Here is a 21,686-nt window from a genome sequence, read left to right on the forward strand (position 1 = left end):
CTGAATCTGACTGACTGTTGCTTGCTTACAGCCGCCCATGTGGCCAGCATGGGCCCAAACTCACTGTTCTTTATACAAGTCTGCTTGTATCTAGCCAACAACGCCAAAATAAAATCGTGATCACCATGGGCCCAAATTCAGTTGGTTTTATATTTTTTAATGCAGGGGAGAGCAAACAACTCAAATATTTCTCTCTGTGTAACACACACACACACACACACATTCATATGTCTGTATTTTATGAAGACAAACTAATGCGGGAGAAGGCAGAAATAAATATTTATTCATGTATCACCAGACCGATTTGATAAGTTCCAGCACTTTGAGTCTCATTAATTAAAACTTTAGCCGTACAGAGAGGAATCAGAGTTGCCAAGGATTCAATTTCAATATTAATTTGGCCAGATTCCAGGAGGTCTCTGTGATACGGGAGACATCTTTTCAGATTCAATTTGTAAACAGTTATTGAGTTTAAAGGAAATTGGTCCCACCATATTTTATATGCATTAGCGACGAGGTTTCCGGTCCGCCAGCGAACGCTTTTATATCCAGCTTACAATTAATAAGCGCAGCAGCAACAATAAAGCGACCTCAGATTAATTCATATTGTTTTTTAAAAAGAAAATAAGTCTTACTTCTTCAGGCTGGCAAATGTCCAGCAGTTAAACCTTCAGGCAGTGGGCAGAAAGCAGTGCTGTGCATCAGGTGGACGGAGTGTGCGTGGGTTTGTGTGTGTGCAGGAGGGCAGAGGGGAGGGCCACAGGGGGCAGGTGGACACTGACGGGCCTTGCTGGGGGCTCAGGGCCCCTAGCAGGTGGATGCTCAGAGAACAGAAATGAAAAAAGGCGGATTAAGGGGGATGAAAGGAAGCAAAGGATTACTCGTCTCCCTCTCTCCTCCAAAAACTGAAAACAAGCCAAGTGTCTGGAGCTTCCAGTCCATTCAGCCGTATTAAGTGTGTAAAAATACAAACTGGAAACTTGTCCAGTTTTCAAGAATGTTGTAATTTATCAAAACAGAAAATCACACCGTTTACGTCAGTCAGGGTTTGTTTTCCAGATTTCCATGCTATCGGTCGTCCTTCCGCTCCTGAAAAGCAGAGTTATTTCAGCTACACTGGTTAACTTTTCATTAGCTTCCTTCTGCTTTGTTAAAACAAAACAAAACAAAAAAACACTGCTACAGTTTTGAGCCAAATCATGAATTTCATGAGACCACTTGTGTTTTCCCCTCTAGATGAAGGATTAAATTTGATTTCTTATACATTTTTCCTCCTCTGTCTTGTATTTACTGCTTGTAGTGATTGTATTTATAGACAACATTTGTGTAGTTAAGTCATCTTGACCTTGTTTTGTATAACCTTTGTTTGTTGTTGTTTTTTTTTAGCAAGATGAATTACCCATTGACCGGGGACAGCACATGAAAACTAGCCTTTTGGCTAATTCTGGTCCATTTCCTGAAATGTTAATTAACGTGAATTGTTCCTGTAAAATACATTAATGCATTTCAAATGTTGTTTTACTGGCATGAAGCAACATAAAGCGAATAACTCATTTCGGCCTCCAAGCTTTAGAATATAGTCATGTAATGTCAGGAAAACGTTGTGGTGTCATTATTCTGCCAAACTGTTTATGCGTTGATTTCTCTTATGTTCAACTTCCTCTCAACTCCCCTCTCCTTCAGTACTTACAATGGTGATTGTTTGACATTTGAATATATGAATATTTAATAGCAATTTGAACAATATTAAAACATTCATAAAAGAACATAAAAGAAAAATGGAAAAAAAATATCTCTAAAACAAAGAAGTTAAAAAAAATGCAATTTCTGGTGAAGAATAAATTAGGACACCCACACATATATTCCCACTTAAAATAACTACAGTCACATAGGCACCTGTGATGAAAACATGACTATTCAGCATTTTGAAGGATGATTGCCCTGTTTAAACCTCCATTCTATTAGTTTAGTTTAGTTTTGCTCTGTTCCCTCTAGAAAAACACGAAGGCCAGACTAAAGTTTGCTACAAATAACATAAACAAAGACGAGGACTTCTGGAATAATGTTCTTCGGACAGACAGGTGAAAAACTGAATTAAACCCGAACAGGTGACATTTCAGATATGAGCCAAATTCAGCTTATTATGGAAAGGAAGCTCATAATACCTGAAAGGCATAGAGGTGGAAGTGTCATGGTTGGGGATGCTTAGCTGCAGCAGGAGAAGCAGCGGAGCAACTAAAGGAGCTCTCATGTAACTATTGTTAAGGTAAATAATAAATAATGTAATTTGGGGAGTAGAGGAAAGTAAGAAAAAGTGGTCAGTTTGTATTCCAGCAGCCTATAGCAGCCTGAGCTCATGGTAACTGAACCTCTGTGAAGAGAATCCCAATAACAACCAATTTTATGGATAACATTATTAGAACTGTTAAACTAATGTCTTATTCTCCAGCTGCAGTAGGAATAGCTCTTCCTTTTCAAAAGAAAAAAAATGGTTTTAGATTAAAAATAATAAAAAAAACAACATTTGGATCATGTTTTAAATTAATATATCATAATAAATAATAGAGTGAAACTGCAGTTTATTTACCCTAAGTTGTCATACCATGACAATCTCATATCGTCCCAACTTTAATTAGAAGCGAGAAACTCTGGTCAACATTGGCCAAATTTCAGATTTCAGAAAGCAACTCTTCTATTGATTAGATAATGATCGTATCACTCATAGGGCGCCACAGTGGCGTAGTTGGTAGCACTGTTGCCTTGGGTTCGAATCCTGGCCTGGGGTCATTCTGCATGGAGTTCTCTACTACGGAGAGAACCACAGTCAGGTCTCTCTAAATTCTCCTTAGGTGTGAGTGTGTGTGTGCGTGGTTGTTTGTCTTGTCTATCTCTTGCCCAAAATGTCTCTCTGGAGATAGGCACCAGCACCCCTGGTGACCCCACTAGAGACAAGGGTGTAAGAAAATGGATGGATGTATCACTAACACACCTGTTCTATTATTTTTCTAGTTGTTACATGTGTGGTACGTTAAGTCCTACTGTTGGCTGCTGCCTCTCTTGGGAAGATATAAACTTTTGAATTTGTTTACTATATGTTCACTGTTTATCAGCTGATAATACTTAAAATAATACAGCACACTTAAACGCCACTCTGCATTTCAAAATCCAAAAACGTCTTTTTAAAGTCAATAGCGATAACAACACCAGTATGATGTAAGCTAATTACAAACAATGCTAACGATAGCAAGTATGTTTGCACATATAAAAAAGCTTAGGAACGATAAAGTATTGTTGACATATAGGTATGGTGGGCCCCAAGTAAAACCTGGATAGGACCCCATATAGACTTGGACCGGACCTGCGCTCATCCCACCACTCGTGTCTGTTGTGGTGAACACGGATCATGATACCACGGTATTATTTATTCATGGCCGGCAACCACGGTCGTAGTGGCGCGAGCTTCTCCCGAGTATTGTCCATCTGTTGGCTCGCACTACTGTACACTAAACGTAATGTGAGTCCTCAGGAGGTGCACTAATAGCTGCTCGACTGTTAACGCTTCACACTATTTATCTCTGTAATAACACCGCCGTTAATTATAATTAGTGTCCTGTCGCCGGGATGTGATTTATCCGTCCCCGAAGAAGCGGAGGGAGATAAACAGCGAGGTAAAGTGTGACCTTATTTGATCACCGCCTGCGCTGACAGGGCCTCACCCTCTCACAAGGCACTTCCAACATGGGAAAACATCAACTCTAATTGTCCCCTATAAGGCACCGTAATCCGTCTCTGAGGACCGCTGTACACATCATTTTACACAAAGCCCGAGATAATTTAATTTCCACGGAGGGAGCGTTCGGCTTTACACTATAATAGAAAATGAAGATATGCCAGATTCCCAAAACAGGTGCCACGTTATCAAGATAAGCCCTGGCTTGAAGAAGCATTTTATTAAACAAATAAGTTGAGAGTAACTTACAGTATCCACAGTAAGCCTGTGATGATTTAAAATTTTACTGGATGATTACATTGTTCCAGAAATGATCGCAACAAATGATAATATTGTTGTCTTGAGATCATTTTCAAGTATAATATATTGGCACAATAATGCAAGTTTACCCTCTCAAAAAGTAATAAACTTAAATTTTGAACAGAACACTCCACACTACAACTGGAATTTAATATTAAATATGGAATTTAATTTGGATATTTAATAAATATCCAAAATAAAATCCAACAACCAAAAACAATAAATAAAAAGGAAGCAAAGTTGCCTTTTAAAATATATTGATCAATGGAAATTATGAAGCTAATTTTGATTTATCGTGATCTTGATTAATTTCTTACAAGAGATTTAACAGCAGATTAACCACTTCTGAGAGTACATGTACATGTGTTATTTCTCACTAATATAAACATGTCATCTGTTGTGTTTGCTTTAAATCTGAGCAACACATTAAAGTATTCATAATTTATTTGCAGAGGTGGCCCAATTTAACTCTGAAACTGTTGAGTACTCAAGAGAACTTGAACACCAGACAGGTTGACAAATACACTGTTGTTTACATATTGAGGTACGACATTCACAGCTTATAAGTTATAAGCTGTGAATGTCACAACTAAAACCATATCACGCCAATAAAATACATTGCTGTTGTCATAGCTAGCAAAAGATTCCATGAGGCCCTTAGCAGGATTTCATTCAGAGGCCCCATTTCCACCACCAACTGCAGCAATAATTAATTGCTTTCCACATTGTTTATAGTTTTTTTTTTTTTTTGCATTCAGAAGACTTATTGAAGTCGCGGAGAAGCCAAATTTAATGTTATGTTCATGAGCATCCACGTAAAAGAGACTTTTACCTGCTGATGTATTTATGGTTTTTTATTTGTTATTTTCTCAGCTCACAAGTAGCGCTAATTATTAAATGTGCTTTAAATGATTACTGTGTTAGCATAACTTTCAAGCCTAAACAATTTTTCTTTGTAAGGGTACAACTGGTACCATGTAAATACATGTTCTCTTAAGGTCCCAAAGAGTATTTTACTCCTTTTTTATTGCAGTTTCTTAATTGGGTTATATTTTTACTTCAGATTTTTCACTTTGTATCATATATGTTTTTTTTTCTTCATTACTGCCCAACTACAGATTGACATTGCAAATTATCTTAGGTAAGAAATGTTTGAAGACAAATATTTGTCCCCCAATAAATGCAGTATGTTACCAAGCAATGGCCGTTGTTCTATTTTTGTGTGCAGCACAGCAGAATGCAAAACTGGAAAATAATATGGAATTACTTTGTGGGTTCTTTGATGGGAATTACAATTAAATCGAGCACAGCGCAGATTGAAATGCAATAAGATCATTATCATTCCTTTACATTATGCTGCTTCCACCTGTCACCAGATACTGTATCTGATGTCGCGCTGGCAGCTTTAAAAACTCATAAATTATTTTAATATAGGGTGTCTTATCACTGAATATACCTTGATGGACCGGTAGTAGATATTTAGCATAATTTATTTATTTTTCCCCTTTATTTGCACAATGATCAGCAGTGCATCAGCAAACTACTCTGCACTTGCAGATAAATAACATGCTCCATCATGCCTACTGTAACAAATACCTGCACACCGCAACATCTGATGAGTCCAGTTAAATAAACATGCTCAGGTTCTACAACACACTGCAATGAGGAAGTGTGTCTTACTTTGATCTTTAAATACCCTCTAACGTTAACTTTTAAGAGAAAGGCAGACGCTCCCTTGAATCTCTGCTGCATGAGCACCTACCATCTCTTTTTCTTTTTTTTTTCATTCTCCCTCCAACACCACCACCATCTGTCCCTTTCTTCCATTTCATGTGCTCAAGCGTTATCCACACCCCTCTCATAGCAACAGCACGTCGCCCCCGCGCCTTGCAGTGGATTTTTCTTCCTCTGGATCTGCGCCTCGCACCATGCAGACGGTCCCTCGGCCCTGCCTGACGGCTCAGTGTTCCCCCCTCCCCCAACAGCCGTGCTCCTATTTCACTCAAAGATGGCGTCGGCTCTAGAGCCCCTGGTCCTCTGGCTGCATTTTTAGCCTTGTTGTTGTCTTCGTTCCCCACGGTTCTGGCACCTTCTTCGCAGCGGCTCGACACGAAATTCCGGTGAGTAGCAGCGGGAGTCGGATAGGGTTTGAGGAGATTTGTTTTTTGTTTTTTTTTCTACCAGGGTGAGCTTTACCCGAGCTTCCCTCGGAAACCAGAACCGGACCAGCTTTGGCTTTCAGGGGGAACCGCGAGAGGTAGCGGGAGAGAGGGGTACGGAGGGATGGTGCTCGCGGAGGTGGGTGGGTGGCTGAGTGGAGGGGGGCTACGAGAGGAGGGGAAACCAAAGGCCTAGGCGCTCCGCTGTGGCGGCCTTGTCTCTCCACCTCACCGCAGGCTTGAAGCGACACAAGAGGGCGGTTGGTGAAGGGAGGAAGTCAGCTTAGGTGGAGACCCGCTTTGCAGGGACGGTGTGTTAGTGGGCAGAGGCTGCTCGCCCGTCCTGTGTGCAGAGAACTAGGCCGCGTAGCATAATGCTGCAGAGTCCGCTGCTCAGATACCTTCAGTGTTGCACTTGCCCGCTAGCCGAGATGGCCGTCTGCAAGTTGCATTGTGCCTCTTATATAAAGGCCGCAGTCTCACGTTAGTATCATGACATTCAGAATAGGATTCCTCGTCTTATTTGTGTTGCTGGAAATTGCCACCAAAGCGGGAATGTTGTGTCGTTTTTACGCTGGAGTGTTATCCGTTCTCTCGTTACATGCTGTTTACGTCTCGGGTTAGCGAGTTACGTTAGTAACAGTGTGGTAACGCTAGCTCGCGGGCTACAACGTTAGCTTCCTAAACAGCAGCGGTTAACGGGGCACTCTTGTTTGTAAATACGTGTCAGACTGGAAGTATGTCATTATAATTGAACAACACAATGTAATAATAATCCTTTAACAATGCAACAAATGACTCTGGTTGGTCTTTTACCTAGCCTGTGAGCTAATGTTTGCTAGCTGTGTGTGCGTTTGACTACATGGTGTTTACATTTAGCAACCCAGCTGACCAGGTGGCTGGACCTGGTTGTCCAGGTTTCAGGAGTGTTTCGTTTGTTTTATTTGTCCCTGGGACGCAGCACCTTTTATATAAAGCGACGTTTAGCGTTAGCCACATTAAAACTCAATTATATACTTTGTATTGTCCCGTAATGACGATGTTTTGAGTAATTAGCATGTTCATACGTATCAGAGCTCAGCTCGCAGCTTTGAATTGTTTATGTGAAAAGGAAAGCATGGCTTTGTTTACACTGATCAGGCATTACACCTTGACCACTCTCACAGGGGAAGTGAACGGTACTATCTTTCCATCAGGGCAACCATTAGTGGATAGGATGGGATATATTAAGCCTATTAGAAGCAGGAAGCTTAGGGATTTGAATAAGTTTGATGTGGCCAGTGTGGTTTGATCCAACAGATGTGTTATAGTAGCTCAGACTACTTAAGAACTTTATTGTTTTATTTTACCGTCTTTAATCATATACTTAGAACACCATTCAGAATATGCATGCTTGTTTTAAAAATATGCCTGGCAGAAGGTGAATCTTTACGGTTTTGAAAGAAATAGCTAGCAGGTAACAAAATCTGGAGAAGTTACACGTGGGTCTGCTGCATATATATAATTTTTTTTTTTTTTACAGACTCACATGTTTGCTGTCTGTTTTCTGACAATTTGTTTCTCTTCAATGTTTTCTACAGTTTTCATCAGCTGTTGAGGCACAGTGGACTTGAAGGTGATCAAACCTGACTTCTTCCCTGTGGAGAGAAATTTCCTCCACTCCACAGATGAGAATCCTACATCAGTGAAAGAAGAACAAGTGGAGACGAGAAGAAGAAAAGAATCAGTGGATTTGGAGCTATCTACTCTGCTTCCTTCCTCTCTTTACATTGTAACACAAATCTCATGTTCAGGAGACCTTGATCGAATCTGTCAACTCGAACTACGACGTGTTTACTTCACCGCTGGCAGAAAACAGACTTTTTTAAGACTTTAAAGGAAGAAGGACTTTATTTTTGTCACTGTGAGCTCTACCCCCTAAATTAAGAAATCAGCCTGTATTTTTGTTGTTTTTTGTGCTCTCTGGGGGTTTCATTTCTCAAAAGAAAGATCTGCTGCTTCTTCCACTTCCTCCTGCTTCCTGCCAGGCACGCTCACCTGGTTAGGAGCGGGCGGCAGGTGGACCGTATTTTACCAGGCAGCGGGTCGGCTCGGGGGAGATTGTGCTATGATCAACAGCTCCTTTCCGCGTTGCTCATACTCAGCTTCTGAGGGACTCTCTGTGCGGCCCCAGGACAAGGGATAGTAAGCTGGTTGAGGACGCAGAGGAGGAGGCGGCGCTACGGCGCAGGCCAGGCATTTACTTGGCTCACGGTTATCTATTTTTTTTTTTTGTATTTGTATTTTTGTTATTGTTGTTGTTTTTCGTTTGCGGTCCTTGCGGTAAGGCCTCTAGGCCACTGCATCTGCTCAGGCCGCAGCTATGGTGAAGCTGGCCAACCCGGTTTACACCCAATGGATCCTAGAGGCCATCAAGAAGGTCAAGAAGCAGAAGCAGCGACCGTCGGAGGAGCGCATTTGCAATGCGGTGTCGATGTCCCACGGTTTGGACCGCAAGACGGTTCTGGAGCAGCTGGAGCTCAGCGTCAAGGATGGCACCATCCTTAAGGTCACCAACAAGGGCCTCAACTCCTACAAAGACCCAGACAACCCTGGGCGCTTGTCTCTGCCGAAGCCAAAAGGCGGCGGAGGCGGCGGAGTGGGAGGTGGTGCAGCTGCATCAACGGGAGGTGGTAGCAATAATGGCTCTGGCAGCACGTCTCATTCGCACTCCGGCAAGAAACCCGGACTCGACTGGAACAAACTGATCAAGCGGGCGCTGGAGGGCCTCCATGAACCCGGCGGCTCCAGCCTGAAGAACGTGGAGCGCTTCCTGAAGTGCCAGGCGGACGTGGCGGCCTACCTGTCGAGCAGCGGCTCCATAGGAGCCGGCCTCTTCCACCAGCAGCTGAGGGTAGCTCTGAAGAGAGCGGTGGCGCACGGCCGCGTGGTCAAGCAGGGGCAGACCTTCCAGCTGGTCAGCCGCAGCGGAGGCGGCGGCGGAGGCGGTGGCTGCCAGGACGATGGGACCGGGACGGTGTCGCTGGAAACGCTGCCGCCCGTTCGACTGCTGCCTCACGAGAAGGACAAGGTAACGGCACCAAACGCATCTCAGTCCAGACGTAAACACCATTACTTTCAGATTTACGCCAGTTGGCATCAGGCCGGTCACCACAACAAATTTTGCTGGACGATAAATTGTTCCAGAAGTTATTGTGATAGGCAATAATAATATTGTTGTTTTGAGACCATTATGTAGTAATACAATGGTAATGGCATAATAATACAAGAACACATTCCCAAAGATCAACAAACTTTAAATTCTAATGAACATTTAACTCTGGAACAGGAAGACATTTGAAATATCCAAAATAAATAAAGAAAACAACAGAAACGACAAATAAATTGAATTATGAAGACTCTCTAAACAAAATCATCTTTCAGAAAAAGTCATAGTTGAGACCAGAGCACCAGACTGAAGACTCTTATCATTCAGTTTTTGGTAGAAAGGGAGAGAAAACAGAAGCAATAAATCATTCAAATGGAATTTATTGAGTTTGTTTTAATTTATCATGCAATTTATTGCTTATTGCGACGTCTCTTTAGTGCCTCATATTGCTGCGTTTTACATTTTTATCTGTTGCTTATCTTGAGCTTTTTGGGTTTTAAAGGACAGATAAGTATTGCTAATAACTGAAGCAGAGTTTAGTAAAAGCTTGACGTGAAAACAAGTTAATTTACAGCAGTGTTTCTGTCTGGTGTCAGACTATTATGATGTAAACATTGAAAACAGTTGGTTTAAACCACAGCTCTTAATTTCACTAAAACTGTGCAGAACCAACAATAAAAAAAAAAAAATGTAGATTTTAGCAGTTTTATGTACGGAATAAAACCTGCATTAAATTTTGACAGCAGAATGACACAACTATTACTAATATTTAAGTATTTGTTTTATTTTTAGGGATGCACCGATTTGAACATTTGGGCCAGTAACCCCTATTATTGTTGCTGTTATGGCTGACACCCGATATTATATATGTATTGTATATATTTCTCTACTACTACGACGATAGCTGGGAAAAACATCAACTTCACCACTGCTTCTTTGGTTCAATTAAATTCCCCACAATCCTTTGCTGCGTGACCTCATCCTCGTCCCCACAAAAACAAATGATGGAAGTACGTATCTGTTATTAATATCGGTTTTATACCAGTTTTATTTATCAGATGATACGATATCTTAAAAACATTGCTAATACCGGCCGATACGATGCTAATACCGATATATCGGGCATACCAATTTTTTTTCCTCATCAAAATGTTGTAAAGTAAGTTTTTTTTTCCTTTTGTTTCAATAATTTTCCACTAACATCAACATCTGATAGAAGAAAATGTATTCATAATTTTTTTTATATACAAGTATTTTATGTTTTTCTTTGTTTTGAAAGCCTAAAAACAGGTAAAAATGGTGATTCTTTTAAAAGTAACCACAAATTTCCTATTGTAAAAAAAATACTGAAGTCTTCTTTTTATGAAAGGTTATTTAACATTTATGGCTCCAGACAGGTTTGGTTTAGCCGCACCAAGGGCAAAAATGACTTGTTTGGTTTGTAAAAGCTTCTGGTTTAAACCAATCAGGATGACCTGGTTTGGTTACAAAGAACATGAACTTCTGCTGATTGTCAGGCTTTTAAAACATATTTGTCATTTGAAGTCAGGGATATCAACTTTTTTTTTTGCCGAAAAGTTAACTCCAGCGTTCGCATGATAATTTTGAGTAATTTGAAAATTGAGCTCTTAAACTGGGACATGAATCATCAACGCTAAATTGTTTGGTATAAAATCTCTATTTTTAAAGGCTTTATCCCACTGCCATGTTGTTCATTCTTTCTTTTTTTTTTTTTAGACAGGCACGTGAGTAATGCCTTCACAGGTATGCCTTGTTTGTTTTTCGTCCGTGGCCGGCAGACTTGTTTTCACCCGTTAAAAGAGGAAGATGAGGTCAGGCTTAGAGAGTCATGTGGCTCCCAGCCTCCTGCAGCGAGCGCAGACCAGCTGCAGGGCTGCTCCCTGTCAGCATCTGTCAGGAGATGCGAAGAAGAAAGAAGGAAAGCGAGGGAAAAAGGAAGCAACACGGACAAGAAAGAGAAAAGAGGAGGTGGCGTGTAGCAGAGCCAGAGGGCGAGGCCTGGATGATGCAAGCTTCTGGCCTCTGGAAGGAGAAAGAGGGAGAGGAAAGTGAGGGAGACAGAACAAGAGGTGGGGGAGGCAGACATGCAGGCGACAGAGGAGAGAGGGAACACACCCACCTCTGTAACCTGATCAGAAAGCAGCCGTCTGCTAACCTCAGCAGACCTGATACCCCGAGTTACCGCGTCTTAAATCTACCTGAGCGCTTTCCGCTATTGGCCCGTTACCCAGACGTTGTCGACCTGACCAGTGTTTTGGCTCGCTGCGAGCTTTGTCTAAGATCCGGGGTGCCAAACACGGTGAGGATGCCAACAGCGCAAACCCAGACGAAAGGATTAGCCCAGAGACCAGGGGGTCACGTGGGGTCGACCCAACATGGTGACCCTCTTAGGGAAAAAAACGGAGAGTGACCTGTTTCTCTGGAGCGGGGCAGGCAAACATTAGTTTAAGTAATACGTTTGTACTTTTAATATGCTGGTTTGCAGTTCTAAAAAAATAAACTCAACGAATCAACAAGTTGTTACAGGATATTGCTTTTGGGTGTGAAACTGCTGAAAGTGAGCAGATTGGCTCAAAAGTTTGTTTTGTACACAAGCTGCACTCTGGTTCTCACAGAACATACAGACTGACATGAGGGGTGCACCGATCAACCGCTTGATCGGCCCCAATTTTCTATATTTTGGCCAATCGGTCAAAATTTGTATGCAAAACCAATTTCTGTGAAAGAAAAGTCTGGGCTGGGTGATAAATCGATTTCTATTGATTAAATCACAGAGTCTAAGGCCTGTTGTCCTCTTTGACAAATGTGTTTTAAAGTTTCTATTTATTTCGAGTTTATGGTTGAACATTAGGAAGAGACTAATATATACATCTTTAATTACAAGATTAAACTCGTATTAAGAGAGCAAAGTAGTAACTCCAACACAAAACACAACAGTTAAAGTGAAGAACGTTGAGCATGTTGTGAAATTATACTTTGCTGAGAGAATACTTAATAGAAATACTTCATCTTTTCACACATCAGCATCAAATTATCACTAGTGGGAGGACTTTGAAACGATTGTGCAAAGCTGTGTATTTCGAAGAACATAATACTCAAACTGAGCTGGTTTTATTAGTTTTTTAAGCCTACCTGACAGCATAAGTTATTTTACAGAGATAACTTATGCTGGAGCTGGAGCGGGTATCAACCAAAGTTAGAATCAGCTGATCAGGTTTTTTAAAAATCTGCGATCGGCCAGAAAATTCCAATCGGTGCGCAATTAACCGGCACTCCGATTATAAATGGCTCCGAAAGATTTTACCTACCAAAATAAAGTTTAAATATCTTCCGGTCCCTGCTAGGATTCACTTCCTTATTCACTATCAAACATCCACAAAATACCAGATGCACTCTAGAAGGAAACAAAGTCAGTCATTCCTCCAGCCTTCAGAGAAAATCACAAAATTGCCACAGCGTTCCGGATGTTGGCATTCGAGTCAATCTGATCGCTTTTCCTGTCGCCACTCCGTTGTGTTTTCCCAGCATCGCCGTCGACTCGGCGTGGGTTATCGCCCACGCCGCCGGTGTGAGCGGCATATGTGTCAAAAAGATTAAACTGTGCGCCACAAATAAAGGCAGAGATTGCTGTTGCGTAATCACTCCCCCCTCCCTCCATCCCTACACTCTGCTTCGCTGGGCTCTCCACTGGCGCATCATCGCCTCGCATGATCGCTGGCAGATATGATTTCCAGGGGAAAGAAGTGAGAGAGGGCGAGTGGAGGGAAATCAAAACAAATGGCTGAGCACTAGCTTTGACCCCATTTGCGGGGAGATTTGTGCATTCGGTTGCAGCTGATGGTTGCATCGGGGGCGTTCTATTCAAACGGGATCCCAGAGCCTATTTCTGGCTCCCCTAATAGGGTGCCATTGCCAGGTCATGAAGGGGGAGAGAAATGGGTGAGGGAAGTCAACTAGGGGTCATGGATGTATAGGTGGCAAAGCTCATTGCCTCCCTGAGCAGCCATTAGGTGGGACGGGCTTAACGTTCAGCTGTGTGTGTGTGTGTGGTTATGTACTTTAGCGTGTGTGGTGTTGTTGTTGTTCATCCAATCACAGTAGGTGAAGGCAGCCTTCCTGCCCGCTGGTTGCCCTCTCCCTAACAGCTGGAGCGGGGTGAACCAGAGTTCTCCACGTAGCCAGGCCGTGTCACGGCGAGGACGTGTGAAAAACCCGACGCGTTCGCTACACACACCTCACATTTAGCCCCCCCCCCTCCCCCAAACCGTCCCACTAACCTTCCCCTGATGTAATATGTCTTTCGTTCTCGGTGGCTACCGTATCTCCAGCTCCAGGAGCTATCGCATCCTCACAGCGAATGCTGATTGACCGGTAGACTTTTACTGCCGTGATGTGTTTTCTTTCCCGTCTTCTGCTGCAGTCACAGCATGTCGTTGGGATTTTGTTTGCATTTGTAAATCCAGTCAGAATGTCTAGAGATTCAGAAATGTTTTTTTTTTTTTTTTTTTAATTCAGAAACGAGGGGTGCACTGACTGCAGATTTTTGGCTGAGCACCGATTTTCCAAAATTAAAGAAATTGGCACTGATAAGTACTGGCCGGTAAACCGACTGGCCTGTAAATCGGTGCTCCCCTGTCGGAAGCAAATTTTCTCCCTACAGCCGTGTTTTACAGTTCATATTTCTTTGAGCTTTGATTCCGTGTTATTTCCCATGAGGGGTGATTGAAATGAAAGCAAGTGTTTTTTTTTTTTTTTTCTGATATTTTCTGTAATTTGTAATTTCTTTGTTTTTTGTGAAGAAAGGAAAATATTTATTCTCTTGTAAACGTCTCGTTGCCGTAGCATCAGAACCTCTTTGCTATTTTTCCCTCAAGCTATCAGCTCGGACCGCAAACATTAATATTTAGATTTTTATGTGCTAAACACAAAGTACTTAAGAATGAAGCAAAGTATATATATTGTTTTTGCTTCTTTTATTAAAAAAAACAAAACACTCCACCAATAAATGAAAACCTGCAAAAGACTTGGACTAGACCAGAGACTGACCTTCCAGCAGGAAACGGACCCTAAGCGTACATCCGGAGCTACGCCAGAGTGGCTTAGATCAAAACAGTGACCTAGTCAAAGAAAATTCCATGCGGTGCAGAGACAAATGGAGGTCCTCTGGCATTATCACCCAGCAGGGAGCGTTTACCTTGAGCCCACCAGTCAGTGAGTGGCATCTGGCACTGGCAGCATGTCTGCAGCAGAGCTGCTGCCCAGCAGAGCCAATGTGTGGAGCAGCTGTGGAAGTAACGGCTGGAGGCTGGCCAGCCGCCCGCCGTTTGATGCTGTCGTTAAGATTTCTGCTCCCTGGCTAACCTCTACATAGATATTTATGTATATAGAGTTAATGTTTTTATGGAGAGCTGATGGAAGACAGGGGAGTTTGATATTTCATGAAGTTACAGAGTGACTGGAAGCTGGTTGGTGTTCAGGAATTTGAGATTTTCAGTGATCAGGTTTGCTCTCCTGTGTGTCCATCTTGACTTTTTTCTTCTTCTATTATTTCTTTTCTTCATTGTTCTCTCCTTTTCTTGTCTTTCTCTAAGCTTCTGTTTTAGCAGGGAATACTGGAGCTGTTTGGTGTTTTCTGTAACTTCTCATCCCCGTTTGCAACATCTATAATAGTGCAACATTTAGCTGCAAATATTACCAAAAAAAAAACAACAACTTTTTAAAACATCATTGCTCATGTAGAGATCATGATGAAGCAATTTAGGATGTTTTCTAAGTGTAATATGATTTTGTTTTGAACAGTTTAACAGAAAACTGGATTCTGGACTCAAGAAAAATGATATTTTCTGCTCATCTTGTCATTATTTTGCTAATTTGGATTAAAAAAGAAAATAATCCATCACACCTGAAGTTGTTTGGGGCCAAAGTCATTCACCTCGATAAAAATGTCTACTTCCATCTGCACTGCAAAAACACAAAATCTTACTAAGTAATTTTGGTTTAATTTCTAGTGCAGATATCTGAATAAGGCAAAACTAAAAGGTAACTTTTCAACATATGTAAGCTTGTTTTAACTAACAAACTCTTGACTGTAGGTAAAAATTACACATTTTTTCCACGCATAAGAAGGCATTTTCTCATTTTAAGTTGAAGAAATCTGCCTGTGAAACTGGTAGTTTATTTATTTTCATTTAGACTCAAGAATAATTTAGTTAAAATAAATCTCGACTTCTTGCTGAAAAGCTACATTTGTTAGTTTTTTTCTTATTTGTAAAAAGATATTGGTGCTAGAAACTGCACGATTTTGTTATGATTACAATGTGCAGAAAAGTACGGTGGCCCAGGAGGGTCAACAAAGTGACACAAAAAAAAAAAATCAAAGTGGAAGTAATGATAAAACCAAAGTTATAATAAACTTAAACTTACTAACATAACTTCTATTGTTGTTGCAACTTTTACATTGTGTTGAACGTCTTTTGATTTCTTTCTCTTCCAGTTGAATTCTAGAGTATTAATATCACATTAATGATGGGAAACATTTGAAAACTATAATTATTATGTGTTTTTGAATCCCAAACACTAGACATGCGCACAGGGCCGTGAGGGCTTTCGAGACACACCATGGGCGGTTGAGTCAGGCGAGGTCGGACCGGGTCACGCTCACCTGGCGCTTCCACCTGGGCGTGTTTCTAAAGAAAAACCGGTTACCCGCCAGACGGGTTTTGAATTCAGTTAAGGCGATAATTTGAAGAGCTAGCTAGCTGCTAGCCGTCACCACGAGGCGTGACTTCAGGAGGAATTTGGTTCCTAAAAATCCTTACCTAATAATAATAATAATAATAAAAAAACATCAAAACATTCACAGTCCTTCATAGAAATGTCAGCCATGAGAAACGGTGACAGTGAGAACTCTCCGGAGTGTCGTCGTGTTGCTAATGGCCGTCTTGGCAGCCAGGGTAGAAAAAGTCTGAAACGAGGAGGAGCAGTTCTCAGGAGGAATGTGTTTTTGCATCTCCTGTATCCCTGCCACTGAAGCAGGATTAGCTTTTCTTTCTTTCTTTATTTTTTTTTTTAAGTATCTTCTGGGGATTAATTTCCAGTAGCAGCCTGTAATCTGAACCCAGTTGTAGCCGAGGTGACGCGCGGGTTTGCGATGTTAAATGTCAGGAATGATTGAGGTGTTGGTCATACCCAGGCTGCCACTGCTGCAGATTTTCTCTGGTTTTTTCCCCCTTTTTTGCCCTCTGGATTGTTATTTTTGTCTCCACTCCGTGTCTCTCTTTATTTTCCCGCTCACTCGTTCTCTTTTTTTTTTTTTTTTTTTTGTGTTCCCTCTGTTTCTTTTTCACATCTTGTGGCTTTGTGTTGCTCCACAGCTTTGTTCTGTTGAGCTCAATAATTATTTTCAGGATGTTTTCAGATCATATGGACAGTTTTCAGTCTAATTGCACCCCAGTGCAGGATTATAGTTTAATATTCTCCACTATCGCGGCGGGAAAAACCCCAAAAACCAAAACCTCTCACTGTTAAGCTGCTTCTTATCCTCCTCCTTCCTCCTCCGCTGTATGTTTACCTCTTCCTCCTTTCACCACGTCCCTGTCTGTGTTTCTCAGGTGCTGTGCTGCATTAGGTGTAACGGGGGGTGGTGTGTGTGTGTGTGTGTGTGTTGCAGGGAGCCTGAGTCAGAAGGAAATGAACCTAATAAATCAAGTTCTTGTCCCTGTCTCTTCCCAGCCAAAACAACGTGCCTACCTGCTTCTTTGCTGCTGCACTGTTTGGACAAAGGCTATCTTAAGACTTAATGAGTTTCACAGGTATTAATCCATTGTTTGTTTTTTACAACAGAATCTGTGCGTTGTACAGAATTATGTAGTTTTGGTTAATTTGATTTCTTCATGTTTTGACATTTTGAGGTTTTTTGGAGAACTTTACTTCTGTTTAAATCACCTTTGACTCTAAAGCCTGCTGCTTTGCAACGACATCGAAACCCATGTACAGTAGGGCTGAGCGATGATGAAAATGGGTAATAATACTGGTGACTGTGATAATTTTACTTCTTTATTCTTGCAATAAAAAGTAAACAATGTTGACGTCTTTCTGCTTTGGGTTTATAGCAAACATAGACCCCAGATAGGGCTGGACAGTAAATAAATAATATATATCGCAATAGGCACGTGATCAGTATCAATAGATAATGCGTCTGATAGGATTTTCAATAATTTCACTGAACTCCGAGCTAGAACCGCACAGCATTCTGGGGATGTAGGCAGAGGAAAGGCTTTAGCCTCTCAACCTGTCACGGCTAGGTGGCATCAGCTAACTCGCTCATTGGTTACCTAGCAACAACTCGTTCAGTATCTTGCAGCACAGTGCCTCATAGCTGCTTAAAAATAAAAACAACTATGTTGAGTGAAAACTGTGGATAAAACAGGAATGTTAAAAATCGGCAGAATTTCCGATATTTAACACAAAAAACGAATAAATAATTATCCATCGATTGAAATGAAACGCTTATATTGCAATATGTTTTTCAGGCATGTTTTCCAGCCCCGGATAACGAGTCGTCTGTCAAACTCACGCTTAGTACAGGCCAAGTAGGTTGTCTTATGTTGTGTACAGTGATATTACAGTGCTGGTAAATGTGCAGCTGTAAAATAAACATAAAATATCTCTTAACTTTGCAAATGTAAAAATTCACAGTAGTTAGATGGACTGACAATAAATGGAAGTCGAAATAAACTGGAAGAAAGGAAAGACATCTCCATCAAGAGAAGCTGGATCAGATAGTTTATTGATGGTTGTGAATATATTTGCAGTAGTGGGGCATCGATGGCAATTTTCTAGAGGATCACTAATCTTTAAAAAGCCTGACCTGCTGATTTAAATTATAACTTATACCAATTTATTCGTTTTTCGGTCTGCAGAGTCACTAAGGCTGTGTTCACACTGCAGGCAAATGTGGATCAAATCTGAATTTTTAGTTTTATTTTGAGGCTAGTTACCAGGACAGACGTGCTAGAATGAACGTGAACTCCCAAAACTGATGCTTATTTATTTTTATTTTGAGTCACGTCCATGTGTTGTCCAGAATCCGACTCGTGTCCAATCTTTCTGAATGCGGTTCCGACGGGAACAACCAAAACGAATTCGATGTGACTTTGACGGCACGTTCTGCCGTCGTTTGCCAAAGCTGTGCACCGGCGGGAGGTGCTGGTCATTAGCAAGATGGACAGCAGCTGTGGCAGTAATCTGCCCCCGATGCAGATTACTGTAACCCAACGCTCCCGCACTTCTTCACAGAGATGGATCAAATAAAATTACATGAATGCATTTTTGTGTTGGACACTTTACAAAACTAAATCTATTTTTCTCTCGTGTTTCCCACACCAGAGTACCGCGTGAGACGTCAGTTTTGTTGTTGTTCTTTGCTCAGTTCACTCCGGAGTCAGATTTAGGCAACATTTTAACAGTAACGTTAAAAACCTCCGCTTTGATCTGTAAACCCTCTAGAGCTGAAACGATTAATCGTGATTAATTGATTATTGAAGTAACAGTCAACTAATTTAGTAGTCGATTAATCTTTAACTAGACTACACAGATTTTTAAAAAATTACACTTTCAGAGCAGTAATTAAGCCAAAACTGCACAAAATGTGATTATATTTTGCATTTAAGATAAAATCACCTTTGTCTGTAAATATCTTCTACCTAAAACTCCTCGACTGGCAGTTTTAGTTCAGATTCTATAAAGGAAAGCTGTCATTGCATTCTAGACAATAAAATTTTAAATTTTTTAATTAATGTATTTCTTTTAGTGTATTTTTACATAGTTCAAAAAACTTAAGACATTAAATGAAAAATATGCAGAACATGCCAATTTTTTAAATTCGATTAATCAATTTGATGGTTAAATTATCAGATTAATCAATGACTAATTGAGTTAATCGATTAATCTAAGCAGCCAGATTAATTCATTAATTGCATTTAAAAAAGTTGCCATAGAATAATCTATTACAAAAATAATCGTTAGATGAAGCCCCAAAACCTTCCACCTCTCTGTTTTCAACACCGATTAGCTCTTATCGCACAAAACAATGTATTAAAAGCGCACCTCCGGTTTATGTTTGATTCACACGTCAAATTTCTCTCCGGCGGCTATAAGAGGCTAAAGCTTTGTGTTAATTAATTTGCAAAACGACATTATGTATCTGAAAAAAAATTAAATGTATTGTGTGGGCAAAAAATCCTGTAAAGCACATATGTGCAACCTCAGTTAAAACTGGTCTTATAGAGGCTGTCCCTGTGTCATCCTGAAGTGAGAGAAGTACCTGGTAAGGTATTGTTTATGTAATCTGAAAGATTTTTTTTGCATGTCAAATGGCAGCAATTTTGATCTTTTATGGAGTTCAATTTAAAATAAACTTTCTTTTATGTAAATCCAGCCGAGCTTTTACTGCCGTCTCCATTTCCTGTTGCAGATGACGACTGAAACTGTGTGAGATAACAACACGCTTGGTGTCTTGGTTTCATAAGCCTCATAAAGGAGTCTGAGCAAAGGCATTAGCAGCTGTTTGTCACAGCCTCAGAAGAATTTTGTTTAATAGCAAATATGGAAAGTGTTTCTGATTTTTGAATAGTTCTATGCAGTTTAGGCTTTGTGTTAACTTTAAGTGTTTTAAAAGTGACTTAAGAAGGCTGATTACAAAAATACTTACTAAAAACAGCTCCATTTTATAATTTCTACCGTAATCGTAGTGGTTTTTGAAGCTGCAGGAGTTTTTGGGACTCTGGTGTATTTTTTTATTAGCTTTTTACAGTCTGAATCGTTTTGCTTTTGTTGGAACAGAAGCGCCTCCCTCCAGCGTGAGATGTTTGCACTCAAACTGTGGGAATCGGACCAACATAAAAGCGAAGCGATCAAAAAGCTTCACTTCAGCCTCGCCAGATTGTTGAAGACGTTTCCTTCCCTTTGTTTCTAGCTTTTCCCCCACACGGCTGTTAGCAAGCACCGGCCCAGATGTCATGCAACTTGTTTTCACCAGGCCTTTTCTCTCTCTGCCGCGCGGCTACAAAGCTGAGCCTTAGAAAACCAGCTGGTCCTAGACTTGCTTACTTTCTTCTATTTTTCTTTTTTTTAAACACAATGTTCCCCATCTTACCCGTAGAGCTGTGTCTCTTTTCCAAGTCTCCATCTTTATTGCTTCTCTGACACGGATGCTCACTGTCAAGCTGGACAGGAATTTATCAACTCTCTCTTCTTTTTTATGATTATTTTCTCCTGGGGTTTATTTTAAACTTTGGAAATAGTTTTTCCCCTTCCCCCCCATGACACTTTCTGCTCATAAAGAGTCTTTGTTTTTGAGGTCTGCACACATGGAGCGTATTGGATTAAATGCAGATCTTCACTTGCAGTTTACTGAAAACAGCAAGTAATCGTGTTACATTGCAGAGTATTATGCTTGTGTTTGAAGTTCGGTTCAACAATCTGCTCACATTTAGGCTCTGAAAATGCAGAAATCTGAATATTATGTCTAATTTCCAGCTCAGTCTGATTTTTCTTTAGAAGCTGTAATAACTGTTTGTGTGAACCTTTATATCTGTCACACCTGAATTTCTTTGTGGGTAGACACCGGCTTACATCAGAGGACCGTAGCATCCATACATCTGCAGCAGGTCCGCTGATGGTTCCTCATTCTGGACAGAGGCTTCTTAAGAGGCTCCAAGACTCTGGAACGTTCTTCCATTATGTTACCATTTAAAAATCAGGACTGAACGACTCCAAAGTTGACGAGTCTACTATCCCAACTAGCTTGTTCTCTTTCTGTGCTTCTTCTGACTTGATTTGAACATTGCTAACTTCTAGCTGTTGTTCCTCAGCAACAGCTAATCTGCACATGACTCATTGTTTGCATCAGGTTTTAGATTTTCAGATCGATTGGAGGGCAGTCGAGCTGAAAATCTACTGATTCCAATCGCCACACAACTTCATCCAGACTTCTTGCCTTTCTTCTTACTGTGTGATTGGTGATCATTTGTTTCACTAATTAAATTATCACTAAAATTATTGCCTTTTTTATTACTGCTGATATGATTAATTTGATTAATCATGATGCATCAATTATTGAAATAATTGTCGACTAATTTGGTAATCGATTCTAAAAATGACCATTTCGCTGGAAGAACAACACACTCAGTGCAGTAATTAAGCCAAAACTACAAAAATAGACGCATTTAAGATTAAAAACAAGTCTTTGTCTGTAAATATGTTCTACTCAAAACCTCCTCGAGTTGCATAATTCCAGCTTCACCCTGTTCAGATTATGTAAAACTAT

General features: G+C 40.8%; 1 protein-coding gene across 2 annotated transcripts; it reads left to right on the forward strand.

The window, feature by feature from the left end:
* Positions 1–5,527: 5,527 nt before the first annotated feature.
* On the forward strand, positions 5,528–14,335 carry LOC106937639 (histone acetyltransferase KAT6A-like). Of its 2 annotated transcripts, none has more exons than XM_015019259.1 (3): positions 5,528–6,150; positions 7,770–9,259; positions 11,075–14,335. In XM_015019259.1, the coding sequence occupies exons 2-3, from the start codon at positions 8,552–8,554 to the stop codon at positions 11,084–11,086; spliced, it is 720 nt and encodes a 239-aa protein (XP_014874745.1). In that variant the 5' UTR covers positions 5,528–6,150; positions 7,770–8,551; the 3' UTR covers positions 11,087–14,335. The 2 variants fall into 2 exon arrangements, with proteins under 2 accessions (XP_014874745.1, XP_014874747.1); XM_015019261.1 differs by lacking the exon at positions 5,528–6,150 and adding an exon at positions 6,178–7,645.
* Positions 14,336–21,686: the final 7,351 nt, after the last annotated feature.

This window comes from Poecilia latipinna, unplaced genomic scaffold (genome assembly GCF_001443285.1).
Source record: "Poecilia latipinna isolate Pla-1442-1.1 unplaced genomic scaffold, P_latipinna-1.0 Scaffold2395, whole genome shotgun sequence".
Classification (NCBI taxonomy): Eukaryota; Metazoa; Chordata; class Actinopteri; order Cyprinodontiformes; family Poeciliidae; genus Poecilia; species Poecilia latipinna.

What these genes read in the sequence shown, in the direction of transcription:
- LOC106937639 (XM_015019259.1), top strand. Translation starts at nt 8,552, where the DNA reads ATGGTGAAGCTGGCCAACCCGGTTTACACCCAATGGATCCTAGAGGCC.